Raw genomic sequence first — 18,732 nt, 5'->3', positions numbered from 1 at the left:
GTGGCCATATCCAAGCATTCAGAAACCTGACATTTATAAACTGATGAAGGCCTACAGTTATGCTTAATTTTCCACAAGTTACCTATAGTTGCTGCTTTAAGGTCTATGGTTGATGATTTTATTTTGATGTCAGTTTCTAGCCCCACATTGGAATCTTCATGTTTAACTTTAAATTTAGTTTCACTGCGAGAACTCTTGTAGTGGGAACGTTATGAGTTGAGTAGATCGAAGCTGTGTTGGGGGAGAACTCATCTGGCAGCCACTTTTAGCCCTCATGTGTGATGAGACCTGTTGGTCTCATGTTCTTGCAACACGGAGTCACTAATGCCCATCCCTTCCTTTCATTGAAGTGACCCTTTTGCAGTGCTTTATTATCCTTCTTAATTCTAACCTACTTCAATCCGTCCTCCCTACAGCTTCCAGAATCCGTCCTCCCTACAGCTTGTTCACTGGACAGGTTTTTTTTTTTTTTTTTTTTTTTCCATCTCCTTAATCATTGGTTGAAATATAAACTAATATTTTTTGACTACCTATTAATATGCCAGGTGCTATGGTGGGTACTGACAATGGAAAGATTAAGGTCCCTGCTGCCCTCAGGGACCTTACTTAATTTCAGTATGATCATGCCACCTGCTTTCTCCCATGCCCTGCTCTAAATCCTACATGATTCTTTATCAGATAAATTAAGGCTAACTCCTTAGCTCAGCATTCAATGCTATCAAAAAATTGTCCCAGCTGCCATCCTGTTCCTACATGTTTGAGATAATTGAATATCATTACCTCTCCTTTCCTCTAAAGCTCTTACAGTCCAAATAAATGATGCTGTATTAGTAAGACAACAATGTATTATTGATGTAATTATTAAATTATTAATATATGAGTCTCCTTTCAGCGCCCTTTTGTTAAGTTCATGTCTTCCAAGGTGATTTATGATCCTCTAACCCCTCTTTCTCTGTATTGACTTATCAAACTATCACCTGTCTCTCAAAGTCCACTTGAAATACTCCATCCACAAAGCCGTTTAGAATTATTCCAGTCAGAGGCAGACTTGTTTTTTCCCTGAGTCATGTAGCTCTTTCTTTTGGCATTCCTCAAGTCCCGAGTCCTGCTAGACTCAGTGCCATAGATGTATGCCAGAGTTACTCATGCACTTACCAGATTATAAGCTACATGTGAGTAGAAAGTCTGTCTTGTTCCTTTTGTATCCAGTCCACTCTAAGCCTTGCACAGAGAAAGTGCTTTCTATTAACTTACAAAATACATTCTTGGACAAATTACTTGATTTCATTCAATAAACACATTGAGCACTTACTATGTTCTAGGCACTGAGTACATCAACAAACAAAACAGACAGAGAAATAGTAGTGGCAGGGATGGGGAGAGGCAGATAATAAACAACAATTTACTATTAGAAGATAGAGAAAAGATGAGCAGGCTAGTAGAAATTTGAGAGCCTTTGAGGGTGGGGCTGGTAAGGTAGTTGGGTAAGAGGTAAGATTTGAACAAAGGCTTGAAGGTAAGAGAGAGTGTGAGAGAGAAAGTATTAGGATAAGAAGTCGGACAATGAGAGACCAGATCATGCATGGCCTTCTGGCCGTTGTAAGGATTTTGGTTTTTACTCTGAGAGAGATAAGGGGTCACTGCAAGGGGAAGGAAATTATGTAAAATTTAAATAAGATCACTTAGGAAACGGGAACCCTCTTGCACTGTTGGTGGGAATGCAAATTGGTGCAGCCACTCTGGAAAACAGTGTGGAGGTTCCTCAAAAAATTAAAAATAGACCTACCCTATGACCCAGCAATAGCACTGCTAGGAATTTACCCAAGGGATATAGGAGTACTGATGCATAGGGGCACTGTACCCCAATGTTTATAGCAGCACTCTCAACAATAGCCAAATTATGGAAAGAGCCTAAATGTCCATCAACTGATGAATGGATAAAGAAATTGTGGTTTATATACACAATGGAGTACTACGTGGCAATGAGAAAGAATGAAATATGGCCCTTTGTAGCAACGTGGATGGAACTGGAGAGTGTTATGCTAAGTGAAATAAGCCATACAGAGAAAGACAGATACCATATGTTTTCACTCTTAGGTGGATCCTGAGAAACTTAACAGAAACCCATGGGGGAGGGGAAGGAAAAAAAAAAGAGGTTAGAGTGGGAGAGAGCCAAAGCATAAGAGACTCTTAAAAACTGAGAACAAACTGAGGGTTGATGGGGGGTGGGAGGGAGGGGAGGGTGGGTGATGGGTATTGAGGAGGGCACCTTTTGGGATGAGCACTGGGTGTTGTATGGAAACCAATTTGACAATAAATTTCATATATTGAAAAAAAATAAATAAGATCACTTAGGCTGCTATGTTGCAAATGGACTTTGGTGGAAATAAGTGTACAAGCAGGTGTAGCAGGCTATTTGGGGGTAAAAGCAGTCATCCCGGCAAGAGACAGTGAAGACTTGTCTTGGTGGTTAATCTGGCTCTGCAGGGATGGCTGCAGTGTTTTGGGCCTGAACAACTGGAAGGATGGCATTCCCATCACCTGTGGTGGGCAGGCTGTGGGTGGAGAGGGTTTACAGGAGTTCAGTGTTGGCCACGTCAAGTTCGAGATACCTGTTGGACACGTGGGCATTACAGTGGAAATATCTAACAGCCCAAGCAGTGACCAAAACAAGAAAAGGGAAGTAAAATACTCGCATGAGTGTTGCAGTGATTCATGGACTGGAGACGGAATGTCACATAAAGGGAAAGACCATGCCGATTCATCATTCTGATAGTCTCAGCTTTAAAATCAAGCATCAGGTGTAGTGGAGACTACTCAGTGTTCACCCCCTCAATCTGTTTTCTTTTTCTCCTTACTCACAGAGCCTCAGTTTTTACCTGGTCTCATGGCTGTCTCAAAGATAACATTTTCCAGCCTCCTTTATAATTAGGTGGCATCAGTTGCCTACATTCTGACTCATTAAATGTAAGCAGAAATGTGTGGGATTTCTGGGAAACTTGTTTAAAGGGAACTGACTTCTCTGGCAAAGGCCTCTTTGTTTTTTCCCCATTCTTCCTTCTCACTGTCTGGAACGCAGAAGGGATAGCTAGAGCTCCAGCAGCTCTCTCGGGCAATGATGACAAGTGTCACATCCTCGTGACGGTAACATACAGAACTAAAAGGACTCTTGGTCCCCTCATCCTTAATTTTGTGAAACCCCTGTGCCTGCTCTGACCTGCCAACCTCCAGGCTTCTTTTATGGAGGATAGAGATAAACTTCTGTCCTTGTTTACATCACTAATGTATCAAGTAATTTAAAGTTAATTTACTACCTTCCATTTTACGCTGGAAGAGTTAATGAAAAGCCTTCTCAATGTTTTGACCTATAAGAATGCTTGGTTTTTGTATAAGGGTGATAGCAAAGAATTTTATGACTCCAAAAAGAGTGTCACCTAACAAAGTCGAAAACGTGTGTGTGTGTGTGCACCCACCCACCCATACCTGCTCCCCGCCTTCCATGCACACTTCTTACTTCTAAGATGAACCACTGCTATCTGCTGGGAAAGACTTAGTTCTCTAAACAGAACTGACAGCTCCCTCTTGCACGACGCCCCCCCCCCCCAAGCTTATCTCCTGGTGTTCAAGACACTTCATAGCAACTTTGTTCACTGGCTGGCTCCCACATATCAGTGATCTTCACAGGTGTTTGTTCATTTACTCCTGAAAATAACTTTGAAAAACTATGCTCTTCGTGTAGCTTTTAAAATCGGTATCTAAAATCATGGATTCCAGGGTGCCTGGGTGGCTCAGTTGGTTAAGCGTCCGACTTCAGCTCAGATCATGATCTCGCAGTTTGTGAGTTTAAGCCCTGCATTGGGCTCTATGCTGACCGCTCAGAGCCTGGAGCCTGCTTCAGATTCTGTGTCTCCCTCTCTCTCTCTGCCTTTCCCCTGCTCTCTCTCTCTCTCTCTCAAAAAGGAATAAACATCAAAAAAAATTTTAAATCATAGATTTCAATGGTAACACAAGATATAATGCTCTGCATATTTGCAACTACTGGTGTTTTAATATAAAATCATCGTATCACTCTTTTCTGTATTAAATGTATCTAAGGAAATCTAAATACCAAAGGCATTTAATCCTCATTTATCACCTGTTGAAAAAAAACCACATATGAATAATTTATTCTTTGAGTTAGAATTTTAAATGGATTCTTTTCCTTCTAGAACTTATATTTCCATTCTATTTCCCCATAGAATTTTATTTTAATGAAATATATTTTTGTGTGTGAAATTCTTTTATTGTCACCTGATCATATTTCTCTGCAACAGAAATAAGTACACACACGGAAATTTTAATTTAAAAAGTATTTCTGACATCAGACTCTCAGTAGGAAATGTTTTTCCAGCTTTGAGTTTACAATGCAATTGTTATGATTGATCAAAATACATGTATGCTGCAAATTTGGAAAAAAAAATTGTAGCTAGGAACAAAACTTTTCTGGCAATACATCTATTTATGAGATGGTTGGGAGAGTGATAATCTCTCAACTGTAGGAGACTTCCTTTAATATTTTTAGTTGCTCCTTTGTTGGGACAAGATACAATATGGGTGCAATCAGGCAATATGCAATATGTGAGGTGGGTGAGAGATGGGCTCTTCTTTTGTAAAGTGAGAAGAGCAGAAATACAGAAGTGGCTTGACTGGTCTGCAAGCACAGTCCAGGCAGGTCAGTGTAAGGACCTTAAGATGCATTCTGTTACCCCTCTTCCTACCTGTGTGCCCCCATGGAAAGGCTTTGTGTATTCCCCTGGGCACACAGGCCTGGTCTGAAAACTGCTGCCATACATGATTGCCATTGAGAACAGGGAGCATATCTTATTTATCTCCGTGCCCTGCTATGTGGCACAGTGCCACTTAAACAAGTCAATCTTTGTTGAGTGGATATAGTAATTAATTTCTGAAACCTTAAAGTTCGGTAGCTACAAAAGCTTAAATAACTGTTACAAGAAAAGAGTCCTGTTAATTTTTTTTTAGTCAGTATCTGAAAGAAGCCAGACTTGGGGTCTTCTGATGGGAAACCCTTATATTGAGGTGAAAGGCAAAGAGATTTTTAGAATTATTACAGTGATGGGCTCTTTCCCACTACTCATTCGTAGATATCCAGGATCAGACATACTCCAGAAATAACATATATCAGATAGCATTTGTCAATTCCAAGGTAAACAAATCAGAAAATCATCATAAATAATTTTTCATTCAATCCTTTTCATTCTTCACGTGATAAGAACTTAATGATCAATAGGAAGTGAAGTGTGGAAGTGTGTGTCTTGATTTTGTGGTCTCCCTGTCTGAGTGTTATTGACTCTGCTTGTCAGATTTCCACTCTAGGTCTCTGCATGCACTTGCTGTTGCCAATATTTCTGATCTCTCAGTGTTACTCAGGTTCTGTCTTTGCTCCTGCATGGATCCAATCTGTCCATCCATCCATCCATCCATCCTTCTGCTTACTCATCCAGCAAACCTCCTACCACCCAACAAATATTCACTGAACACCAGGACTGTGCCAGATGCTGAGGATACAGCAGGGAATGAGGTAGGTTTCCAGAAGCTTTCAGACAATTTGGGGGGGTTGGGGGCAGGGAATGTGGACTTCCAATCAGGCAATGGCAATTTAGAGACATGAACACTGTGATAAGGTAAGTGATGAAGGACTTTGAACTCTTACAGGAAAAGCATGGGAAATGGGCTTTTATTTATTTACTTTTTTGAGAGAGAGAGAGCATGAGCAAGGGAGGGGCAGAGGGAGAGAGAAAGAGAGAGACCCTCTTAAGCAAATGCAGAGCCCAATGCAGGGCTCGATCCTATGACCATGAAGTCAAGAGTAGGATGCTTAACTCGCTGAGCCACCCAGGTACCCCAAAAATGGGCTTTTAAAGAAAAAGAAGGCTTTTGGGAAAAAGATATGTCCAAATTGAGCTCAAACGGATGAGTGAGTTAGAGAGGAATCAGAAAGTACAGTCAGTGGAGAGGAATACATTTCATTAAAATCAGCACAAGGAAGAGCATGTGTGTAAAAACCTGTAAGCAAGAGGGATACTTCCTTCCCTGTTTTATTTTTTTATCACTAAAAATGATCACTTTTAACATATTACAAATTTGACTCAGTTATTGTGTTTCCTCTAGTAGAAAGCAGGGGTTTTTATTTGTTTTGTTCATCTTCTATATTCCCAGCACCTGGTGTGTATTAAGCACTCAATGAATATTTGTTGAATGAATAAAAGAGTGAGTGATATGTTTGGTAGTTCGGACTGGATGATGCACAGAGGCCTAGTTGAGTAATAGCAGGAAAAGAAGCTGGAAAGCGTAACAGGGCCAGATCACAACAGGGTTTGCAAATCATGTTAGGATCCTTGGACTCAATCCTGAGGGAAATGGGGTTTTAAGCAGTCACCCGTGGGGTCAGACTTGAGTTTCAGGAAACTCATCCTGGCTGCACAGCAGAAGGAGTTGGAGCCAGGCCAGGCTGTGTGTGGACAAGGAGATAATGTTGGTGCAATGCACTCAGGGGAGAGGTTGCAGTGAGCAGGTGCGGACATCCTGGTGCTTCACAGGAAGCGGCCAGTTATCTGTGTCCTCGCTAACAGGAGGATGGCTCAGTGACCATAGGCTCACCTGGCTTTCACAGTGGCTCAAAGACTAGTAGTAGCAAAGGGCAGATTGAAAAAAGAAGAAAATAATCTGAAATGCTGGTAAAGATCTGAACACGGGATGAAATGACGCAACTTGAGTATCTGCTGAAATCCCCGCCCTGTTTGGAGGCCTGCATCAGGGACCACATCGGCTCAGCAGTGTCGCACCATCTTCACGACAGTGTGCTCTCGTGTCCCTAACTCTTCATATTTGTAATTTCAAAGACGATCGTCAGCTTAGAGTTGAAAGAGTATATAGCTACCTTTGTAGGTAACAAAGCATATTGGAAATAACAAGGCTTATTAGAATTTTAATTCGGAAAAATAAAACTCTTAAAACCCGTATGGCAAAACCTGTATTTCCCTTTGTGCGGAATTGTCAAGATATCATACACCCTAAGAAGAAAACAATCCTTTTGTTCCCGAATAGCTTCACATCTGGCATTTAATAAACCTCCAACCCAGGTTTTCAAATTAAATCAAGAGTCTGTTTGTCAAAGAGAATCTGGCAGAGCAGATTTGCTATCCTACAAGGTGGCTTTAAACTGCCCCCCCCCCCCCATTCATCGCTTTCTTTGACTAAAATCTGTTGATAAGCTGAGAGGTCTGGTGTACCATAGGAATCAGAGTGAATGACACCTTTTAAAACAGAGGACACAGGAAGAAAAACAACAATAGGAACATCGTCTGTGTCTTCATTTTTAATTGCTCATGAACCAGAGAAGCAAGACTCTAGGAGATCACAGAGATGCTGAGCTCTTCCCTAACAAGCCAGGTGGTCTCCTTGAATCCTAAAGACCGTGGCCCTTGGAAAAGCTGTAGCACTGCCATATTTACTGCCTGTTGCAAGAAATCTTTTTCTTGGTCAATCGGCATCTTCCCAAGATACTGCTCTGAGACCAAGGAAACTGGACATTAAGTACTGTCCTGTGGGGCAGGCCTGTGTTCAGATGAGGGCCACGGACAGGCAACATGCCAGTTACCTCACTGTGAACAGCAGAAACTTTATGAAACAGAAGATCCAATTTAAGCCTCCTTCCTACAATTTTCACACTACTTGCCAAAAACACCTTTCAGACAGCAGAAATTGTGAGGTTATGTATAATCTTGGCAGTTGCTTATTTGAGTAGCGGTCATAGGACCATGTGGCAGGCTCTGTCAACTTCATATTTATGGCTCAGAGTCATTAAGAGTAAAAAGTGGTGAAAAATGCTGACCTGCTCTTAGTGCTTGCGATAAGTAACTAAGAAAAATGATTATAAACTTCTGCAAGACAGTATGGAATGTAATATTATGAAACATTATATTAGGCTGTAAGGAACAATTAATTATTAATTATTTTATTCATTAGGTTGTTCTGTCAGTAGTTAGTTAGCCTCTTCTCGAAAGAAATTAAACTTGAAATTGAGGTGAAAGTGATTCCTTCTGCAATTGTAATAGCCAATATCTTATCTGATTCAATGGTTACTTTGCTCAATTGCTGCGCAATTGTGTGTTGGGGACTTGCAGGGTGGAGGGACACAAGATAAATGCTTAGTTCAATCTCTCACATGTTCCTTTCTCAATCCACCATGGGCAACTGGATGGCTTCCAGTCTGATGAGAGAGGTGCCAGGTGGAAGTGCCTTTATCACTTTCATGTTGAAGTTGGGTTGGCAATTCAGCAAATGAGTCCGGTCCAGATAGCAGACAATGGGAGAGAGCCCTCTGACCTGGCCTTCACTCCAGCTGCCCTGGCTCTCTCTTTATCTCGGGGCAGAAGCACAGGCTGGGAGTTATGCAATGATCTTATTTATTAGAACTAAAAGAGCACAGCCAACAAGAGGAGGGAGAGGAAGCTCTCTTCTATTTTATCTCATTTATAGTAAGGCTAGATTGTAGCAAAGTCACGCACAGGGTGTTCTCAACCCACATAATTCCTGGCACATCTTCTCTACTGGATTCTCATTAACCAAATGTGTGTGTGTGGGTGTGTATAATTTTTGTGTGTGTATATATATTCACAATATATTGCATAATATATATAGTGTATATACATATTTATAATACATTGTGTAATATATATAGTATATAGACATATTTTTTACTCATTACCATGGTTCTTAATATTTTCAGAATCTATAACTCGTTTTAAAATATGAGTGTAAGTTAGGGATCCTTACCCTAGAAAGACTTGCATAGGTATATCCTCTGGAAATCTGCACACAGTTTCCTAAAAGGTTCTTGGTAAGCTGAAAGTCTACATTTGCAAAGATTTTAAATATCACGTGTTGTTAAATGGTCTTGCTCAGTTTATGTGTTATGTGGCACACTCTTTTTTTCTTGAAATTGAAAACCTGAAGTTATGCCAAGTTGCTCTGCAACCTGGTGCAGAGAAGAGATTTTCTGACCCAGGTCATGTTCTGTACAGTTAATGTACAGTTTCTACAAAAGAGAGAATATATACTTAATGAAAATATACCCAAGACACTGCTCTGAGAGCAGGGATGGTTTATGGCAGGACTATGCCCAGCTAACGGCCACAGACACAGTCTGTTTTTGGTTATTCTAGGGTTGTGGGTTTTAATCCGCAAGGTACCCCAGCTCATGCTGCCTCTAGGGTGCCCTTCTCAGCTCTGCTACTCAAAATGTTACATGCCACGGCTCAGTTTACCATTCTTTCTCCACCCAAGCCCTCTGCGGAATCCTTTTCTGTCTTTGCATCCCACTTTGTAGCTACACACCCTCGGAAGAGTACTTCCCAAAGTCCCTCCCACTTGAAGCCACTTGGCTCTAACCCCTCTGTCTCCCTCACTGCAATAGGAAAACCTGGTGGAGAGCTCTTAGTGTCCTACCCACAGAAAGGAGGTGATCAATGTGAATTTTAGAGACAGTATGTATAATGCTCACTTTGGCTCTGGAGACAAAAGACTTATTCCAGCTTTGCCATTAATCAGCTATTTATTTTCAGGAAAAACACTTGAATTTCCTAAGTATCACTTCTCCTCTTTCTGAATAATAGGTATGATAATAATATCCACTTAACTGGACTATTGTGCAGAGTAAATAATATAATACATAAAAAGCGTTCAGCACAGTTTTTGAACCATAGTAAGCATTGAACAAAGGTTAGTTATATAATTTGTTGAACTGTGTTGGACGTAGAATTTTCACTACCTTTTTGAAATTCCCTCTGATAGTTAATAAATAATGGTATATAGCCAAATATAAAAGGCATCAGCAATTTTGGGGGCAGAATTGAAATCTCATAATATTTTCAGGTCCTCTTAGCGATTTTTACTTTTAATATGTTAGATCCCAATTTGGCTGATAAAAATTTCAGCTTTTATCATCGTCGGCTCTAAGATAGTAGACATTATGTTGATGATACTATGCGATCCTGGTTTGCCTTTAACACTATTTTTACAACCTGAAGACCAGAATCTCTATCTAGCTTCCAAGAGATCCTAACAACCAGTTGAGCAGGATACTGATGAAGACAATATCTCGTATATGGTTTTCAAGTCCTATATCCCAACTTCTTTTTAGTTATTATGAAAAGGATCCTTGTCTTTGCTATCAAGGATCAGGCCAGACAATTCAGATGGACAAATTTACTGCTAGAAAAAATACTGGCTCGCTTTATTATAGTAACATTTTGGATACAAAGAACAGAGCCGGTATTTATTCTTTCAAGACTTAAAAAAATTGTATCTATACGTATACCTTTAGCTAAGTCCCCAAAACTTTCAAACTGAGATTAAGTCTTCTCAGATTTTGCACATTTTGAACATCTGAGTTTGAGCAAATGTTTGAGGGCAGAGATTACATTTTATCCATCATTGTACTCCTAGATCTTAGTGTACCGTATGACATATGCAGTAAGTAGCTGCTGATTAAAAACATACAAGACTATATGTTGCATTGAAAAGGCTGAAGAATTTGGTTGTACTGGAATGTTTATCTTTAACAAAGAGATTAAAATAAAAACTATTAAAAGTTATCTGCACTTCAAACGTTTGGGTAAGAAATTCATTTTTTTGAGAACAATTTTAATATCTGAACAAGATAGTGTTTTTATTTTGAGAATAATTTTTTGTTAATTAGCAATGAGTACTTAATTCTTATTAAATTCTACAACTACTTTCTTGTTTTTAACATCTGGCGTATTTCTTTTTAACTTCCTGCTTAAAAGTGAATTCATTACACGTTTTATATATATTACATGTCAAAGTACAGTTTTACGACTCTCATTTTATGTACAAATCAGTCAGTAGCAGCTGATACTCTCATTGATTGATTGATTGATTTTGAGAGAGAAAGAGAGAGAGAGAGAGAGAGAGAGAGAGAGAGCACATAAGGGCGAGAACAGGGAGAGGTAGAGAGGGAGAGACAGAATCCCAAGTGGGTTCCATGCCGTTAGTGCAGAGCCCGACTTGGGGCTCTATCTCACAGATCGTGAGATCATGACTTGAGCCAAAATCAAGAGTCAGAAGTTTAACTTACTGAGCCATCCAAGTGCCCCACAGCTGATACTCTCTTAAACTTCATTGACATAATTTCTATAGTGATGAGAAACTAGAATTATGTAAGCATTTACTTTATATGGGAATGGATCAAGTAGCCAATTTTGTTGATTGATTTCCTTTGTCTAATAAAAGACATTTGAAAAAACCAGAATTGACAGGAATAGAAAATCTATCTGGGGGCTTTTAGTCCCATTATTCAGGTCTATGTTTTTCTAAGTAATAAATTTAGCTTGTGAGACGCTTTAGAAAGTTTAGCTTTATTTTTTATTTTTCTTTGTTTAATTTATAGCTCATCAACAAAATCTTTCTTAGTTCTGTCATCCTGTCCCCTCTATGTGGCTACATCTATCCAGGCTCCAGGTGCTGGCTGGCCACGTGGATCCATAAACCTTGGAATGCCAGTTCCTACTGATGTTAAAAGCTAATCAATTGGATGGAGAAAGGCTTTTTTTTTTTTTTTTTTTTTTTTTTCTTTTTTTCAAGTTCCACTTGTGCTTTACAGGGATCTGTCAGGAATTTTTCAGCACTGTGTTTTTTCAAAAGATCTACTAAAATTGAGATCAATGACTACCTTGTTTGCAATGATTTTGTGACAGACAACCAAAGGTCTCCAAAGACCCATACTAAAAATTCTGGGAGCTATTCATTTATGATTTAAAGTTTACTATTTTAAATAACATCAGAGATAAAAGTTCTCCAGGCCAACCTACTCATACTGCTGACCTATTTTAGAACAACAAAATATGCCTATTGTCTTTGATAACATACTCTGACCTAGAGGCCAGTCAAGTTCAGAGATGCCTTAAAGACATAAATTTGAATTAGGATTGGAGCTGGGAAGTATCGTTTATAGAGGTCCTACAAGGACTGGCTTCAATTGGCCGTTATATATGAGACGGTGTCCAGGGAGACAGATATTCTCACATCTGAGAGGGTAGGCTCAAAGATCCTGTTTTACATTGGACAATTTCATCTACCTTGTGATACCAATTTAATCTACCTTGGGATATCCTAGACCTATTTCAAATCCATGCTCTGTGGCTGTGGTCACTGAGGCTGGCCCTGAATAAAGGTTAACTCCAAAGATGAGACTCAGGCTCCAGGACTGGGCCTAAGGCAGTTGGCTGAACTGTGCCTCAATGTTGGGTTCCCTTACCTGGTATAGATTGGCGAGATGGTGGTTAGTTTTGATCAAAAATGGCTGGTTCACTCCCGGGTGGTCAACATCGTGTGCTGCTGCAGCCAGCAGTCCAAGCATGATGTCCAGGGGTGTGAGGAAGCTGGCGAGCTGTTAAAAAAATCAAATTGGGAGACTGATTGATGTTTATGCACATAGTTTTGCACAGTAGTTTTTAGGCTTTCATCCTGACCTTTACCCTCTTGAAGCAGTCAGTGAGGTGATAGTCACATGGAATGGCAGGGAGGAAAGGACAGCATGGAAGGGAATTAAGCAAGTCAAATCTTTCTGGATCATTCATTCAACTACCCTCCTCTTCCCACTGCTCCTCTCTCTCTCTCTCTCTCTCTCCCTTTTTCTGTGCAGGGCTCGATCTCACGAACTGTGAGATCATGACTTGAGCTGAAATCGAGTTGGATGCTTCACTGACTGAGCCACCCAGGCATCCCATCTGTTTCTTTTTGTTGGTGCAGTGGTATTCCTGCACTGCTGGCAAGACTGCTCTCTGGTGAGCGGGGAGAAGGCAGAGCCTCAAATCAGCCTTGCTCCTAGAGAAAGCAGTGAATTAAGGAAAAATTTAAAGCCAAAGTAATGGACACGTTAAAAAAAAATCATTTGTGTATTTCAACCATCCACTATATCATTGCCACTGAATATGAAATCAAGAGTGGGCTGAATTACAAAATTTGCATATTTCTTCAATGTGTAATAAATAGTGGGGGAATGTGTAAGAATCTGTCTTTTTTTTTTTTTTTTTGTTCACTAAGAAACCAAGCAGGAGAATGCAAATCTAGCACTAAATTTAAATATACTACGGTGTGATATATTACAATTTTTGGACAACTTACAGATTAAAAACACAACCTTTAATGGGATATTTTATAAGGGTGAGGCATCTACCCAGTTTTGTTTTGGGAATGCCTGTCTGGCATCTATATATTTAGTGATTGATATTAAAACTGAACTAAACAGAGACTTGGACTAGGATATTATTTTTGAAAAAGCTTAAGAAAATTCATCCTGTATGTTCTAGCAACTAAGTTTTATATGGCTAAAAATGCTTATATTTCAACTAATGAATATTATTGTTATGTTTTTAGTATTGGATTCGTTTGTTGCATCAGAACATACTTTGAGATCTTTGAAGTCACAAATTTTCTTGGGCCTGAATCAGGATGCCCCATTGGCTTATAGGAAATGGAGCTTGAGTTTTGAGGAGTTTTGACTCTATTCATTGATCAAAAACCATGAGGTGGGAGATTTTCCCAGAAAAGTTCACTGAGGGTAACACTGGTGGCAAAGGTCCAAGGCAAAATGATTTCTTGAGAGTTTTGAAGATATCTAAGATGTAGATTGTCACGGAGAGGGTTGTTTTTGTCCTAATGCAGGCTCAAAAATACAGAAATTATGAGGAAAAAAAATCAGAAAATTTTCATTCTCTTTCGTATAATTTTCAGAGCTGATACTGGAACTTTAGTAGAAATAATCTGTGTTCATATTGTGAATGATCCATACACAGTGATTCTGATATATTGGGTGATTTGGGGCTTAGCAGGCAGTTTACTTGGCATTTCCAATGCTGAGGCGGTGGCTGAGTCTTGCTTTACCTTGGGTTCCTTCAGGTAGCAGTTCATGGCCTGGGTGACATCGGCTGCATGAACAGCATTGTGATATGGGTTTTGGCTGTGGTAATCTTCTTGAACCATGACTAGGAGGCAAACAGATAACTCAATCAGCTAGAACCAAAACAGGAAGGGCAGACTAGCTCTGAACTCTTGAGGGTCCCTTTTACTTAAAAAATATCAGTGTCTCCAAAATGTGCAGCCTGGGGATCCTTTAAAAATAAATGTGGTTTGCAAGCTTGGCAGCTCTACTGGGCTGTTTTTAGTGAGGAGGAGGGGGAGGGCAGACGGGAGAAAGGCTAAAAGGATTTGTGAGGCCCTTGGGATTCCTCACCACCTTCATAAATCACCCCTTTCTGGCATTCATCAAGGCTTTCATTCATTGGAAAAATAAATATGTAGGAAAAGGACAACTTTATTTCACACTATAGTTTAATTATTTAAGTTTGCTGCCATTTATGAATAATATGTCATAAAAGAGGTTTCCTTTTAAAGAGCATCAGACCCCTGATGTCCAAAGATTGGCTTATCACTTGAACAGCAAACACTGGCGAAAACAAATCTGACGTTACTTCAGACAGAAATTCAAAGTACTGTGTTGACCGAATGGAGAGCTTGGTTTTATTTCTATCTTATTCAGATTTAAGTTAGCATCTCTCATACCCTTCCAGTGTAAGGACCAGAGTGCTCTTGGAACCGAGTAGAGACATGAGCAAGGCCATTTTGTTTTGCTAATTACAGAAGCAATTAGTCTGCTTTAGTTAACAGTCAGGGCATGCTTAGGATGCAATATATTCAGTGTGTACAGAATGTCCAGATTTGCAAGTGTGGCCATATTTTCTCAGCCCATGCTATGAATTTTGCTCTGAATTCTGGTGTTATTTCTATCATCAAATTTTTACAGTCTTTATGTTACTCTGTGTGCATACACATGTCCAAAGTATCTTGTGTTCTCCTTCTTTAGACAAATAAACATTATTTGGCCAGTTTGTGGCCATTACCTTGCCCAAGAAATCTAAACTCAATTAGCCTGAGGTCATTTGTGTTTCTGGAACTGAGCCACGTTAGAGCTGTTTTCAAATATTTCTTTTGTGCCACGTATTACTTATTTTACAGGTTTTAAAAACAATTACATTTAAACTCTGGCTCTATCACTTAGTATTTATGTTGAGCAAATTGCTTAACCATAAGTTTCCTCAGTTTCCTTCTCTATAAAATGGGGATAACCATAGTTCCAATTTCAAAGAGCTGCTCTAAGGATTAAATGTATTAATATATGCGAGTCATTAGAAGGGTTCCCAGCATATTTAAGCACCAGATAGGGTAGGTTGTCATTACTTCTGTTGCTCTCATGTCACTGTTACTTTACTCTGGAGGCATTAAGTCAGCTTCCAAATCCAAAGCATAGCCATAGGGCACATCAAAGGAGCCAGAAACAAGCTAAGTGGCATCAGGAAGTTATATGGTGATTAAAAATGTGCCCTGGATAATTTGGCAGATAAATAATCATGTGCACAAAGTCCAGTAAGAACTGGGGCTGTTTTTGATAGAGAGTGATGGGGCGGAGTTGAGTGGAAACATGGCAGGCTTTCAAGTCAGACAGACCTGGGCTTGGACTGAGGCTCTGCCAATTACAAGTGTTGACCTTGAGTAAGTTATGAAACGTCTTTCTACTTTTCCTTAACTGTGAGCCAAATGGTGGTGACAACACCCAATTTGCTGACTTGTTGAAATGGTTAGAGATAATATACTGAGAGCATCTTGCATGTAGGGAGCACTACATAAATGGTAGTTTTTATTATCTAAAAAAAAAAGTCTACTGAAGACTTTCAGCAACTCGTGTCCAGATTGGAATTATTTGAGGCACACGTTAACTGGGGTTTTGCTGATATGTAAGCAGATCAATAATTTCTTTAACAGTTACATGCTCTTGATTGTTTTCTTTATGTAGCTTTTATCTCTTATAAACATGACCAAGTAAATATTGTTTTCAAGGATTTAAATGGGTAAACCATATTTTAAAATTAAGATGGGATAATTTAAGATTAACTTGAGGTCTTCATCTACCCTGCTCTTGTTCTTGCCACTTAACGTTGAAGAATATTATGGACTGCCATAATTCAGGGGAAAGGAGGTAGAATATGGAAATAAAGACTTACCTAAAAACCTGTGCAACGTCACCATATCTAACTTGAAATGGTGAATGAGTCCATGGGTGTTGAAGAGGTGGCACAGCAGTGTTACCAGGCTGTTTCCTACAGGAAAACAGTCACCTATTTCAACACATTTTTATCACCACTGAACTATCAAGACTGACAAAAGAATCCAAAGTTTCTGTAATGGAAGTTCTCTGATAGGTCTCCTTTTCCCTGTTAGTTTTGAACTCTTTCAAGTATAAAGGACACTATGACTGTGGTTTGATCCTAGGTTGTCTCGTACCGAACAAGTGAAACGAGCTAGCTCAGACCTTCACTCTATACCAAAGGCAATGAAAGCATTAAGAGTTAGAAGGAGTCTGACTATTGTATCAGGGACACACACACGGGTGTGTGTGTGTGTGTGTGTGTGTGTATTTTTTAAAGACACAGTTTAATAGTCACTTGCAATGTGTCTTAAGTTGCTTCCAATTAATTCTTAGAGTCACAGGGGTATCCAAGTCATCGCATTGCTTAATGGCCATTGCTTGTTCTCCCCATTCAAAATCACCCAAGATGAGATGTGACCATGAGATAGTTTACAACTATCAGAGAGGCAAAACTGAAGCAATAGTGACTTGTAAGCGTTCAGGAAATATTGTTTCCTTCCTGAATAAAAATGTGTTAATTTATTAAAGAATAATGAGTTTGAATTTTAAAAGCATGATAGAATTTATGAAAGACTTTGGAATGGACCAAGATGATGACTGGATGTCTTCAGTGGAAAACTAAGTGTTGCCTAGACACACTCTTCCAGGGTGCCTGATCCTGTGCTTCTGCAGCTTCCACTGTCTTTGAGCTATTTCATAACTCTCAAAGCTGTAGGTAACTAACAGCACTGCGAGTCGTTCTTGTCCATATACATGCAAACGAAATCACTCGGGTGAAAATGCAGTAGAGTTTCTCCCAGTTTTACAGCTACTTATAAGTTCATTTGAGCATTTCTTACTGTTTATATATGTGCTGTTCTCTGAATTTTCCTTTAACTAGCTGTAGCATCTTACTGGATCTCTAACTGAGTTAAATCTTTGACAGGTTAAATTCCCTGAGTTAAATTCTTTGACACAGAATCATTTCTTATTCTATGAGAGTCATGATTATACTCTCTTTTGAACAAATATCATTGAACAAATCCTTTCATTCACAATTGATTTCATCTACTGGCACCCACTTCTCAGTTGATTTGAGCAAAGAGAAATATAAGATTGTGGGGTCCGTCCTTATATGGCTAGTTAGTTTTCCACAGTGTGAAGCTCGGCTTCATGGGCTTAGGCTGTCTCTCTCAACTGTATGTTATTTGTCAAGTAACGGAATGGTGAGAAAACCATCTGTAATGACTTAAAGTACAAGCCTGGTCGATGGTGGAGCATGTGAAGGTCAGCATCAGATAGGATTCCTTTCATTGGCTTTCTAGGCCTATCAGCATTTGTTTAATGGGCAGATGAATGTATAATCAGATTTTATTTTCTTAAGCAAAATCTTTATAGGCACCATGATTTTAAAAGTGAAATCAATGGGAACGTCTATTTTCCCCTTCAGCTGCAACCTACACTTCTACACACTGTCATCAGCTAATGTTTTCCTCCAATGATGCCCAGCCTCTCTGAACAATACTTGCACTGGGGAAGATTCAGCTCACTTAATGAAAATGTACAAATGTCTGCCCTGTAAGAGTCAGGACTGATCAGATGAGCTTTAATGTTTCTGGTTTTCACCCACTAACAATGAACTTCCTCCGTCTGGATGTGGCCCAAGTATTCTGCGAGGAAAGAATCTAATCTGTGGTTTCCAAATTCCTTTGGGATCATCAAGGCCAGAAGGAAATGGTCTTAAGATTCTAAGGCCTAATTCAGTCCTTACTTTTCATCTGAACCAATTTTCCCTTGCCCTGGCCCTTCTCGAGTGGCTGCAGACTTATGAAAATGGAAAAAGAAGGAAAAAGAATAACAGTGTCTGAAAATAGAATTCTTTTGGGTGACTTACCATTTGTCAAGCGATCAAATAAGAAAATGTCAAAATCCCACATTCCCACTTTGGAGAGCATATGCTGAAAAGGCAAACAAAAAACAGCACTCCAATGAATCATAACGGAGACTTAAACATTTACTTTCAGACAATGAATTAAACAATTGAGAAGTTGAAGATAGTAGCACACTGCTGTCTGGTCTGTGGGAAAACAAACCTTACTCTATGTACTAATAACAACAGTGTAAAAGGGACAGGCTCTGGAATCAAACTGGCTGGTTCAGTGTTAGCCGTATCTCTTACTGGCTGTGGGAACTTGGGCTAGTTCCTTAACCTCTCTGTACCTCAGATTCCTATATGAAAAATATGGCTGATAATATTGCCTACCTCAGAGGATTTTTGTGTGTATTAAATAAGGTAGTGTATGTAGAGTGCTTAGAATAGTATTTGTACATAATAAGCACACATGAAATTTGCTATCTGTTAAAATTGTAGTTCAGTAAAGTCTCCACATCACAAACTACTATATACTTGAGAATGTTTACATCAAATTAAAAAAAAAATGAAGTAAAAATGATTGCTGAGCACATTA

General features: G+C 39.4%; 1 protein-coding gene across 3 annotated transcripts in view; it reads right to left on the bottom strand.

The window, feature by feature from the left end:
• The window catches only part of PDE7B (phosphodiesterase 7B), a 578,460-nt gene that overhangs the window by 20,600 nt on the left and 539,128 nt on the right, over positions 1 to 18,732 (bottom strand). For all 3 annotated transcript variants that reach the window (XM_049654412.1, XM_049654413.1, XM_049654414.1), the window contains 4 exons: positions 18,159 to 18,222; positions 16,140 to 16,235; positions 13,966 to 14,066; positions 12,338 to 12,469 (listed from right to left, as the gene is read on the bottom strand). In XM_049654412.1, coding sequence (XP_049510369.1) covers positions 12,338 to 12,469; positions 13,966 to 14,066; positions 16,140 to 16,235; positions 18,159 to 18,222 — 393 coding nt within the window. The remainder of the gene's footprint in view (positions 1 to 12,337; positions 12,470 to 13,965; positions 14,067 to 16,139; positions 16,236 to 18,158; positions 18,223 to 18,732) is intronic.

Source organism: Panthera uncia (genome assembly GCF_023721935.1).
Source record: "Panthera uncia isolate 11264 chromosome B2 unlocalized genomic scaffold, Puncia_PCG_1.0 HiC_scaffold_24, whole genome shotgun sequence".
Lineage (NCBI taxonomy): Eukaryota > Metazoa > Chordata > Mammalia > Carnivora > Felidae > Panthera > Panthera uncia.
Note: the sequence above shows the minus strand (reverse complement) of the source record. Positions and strands in the feature narration are given on the sequence as shown.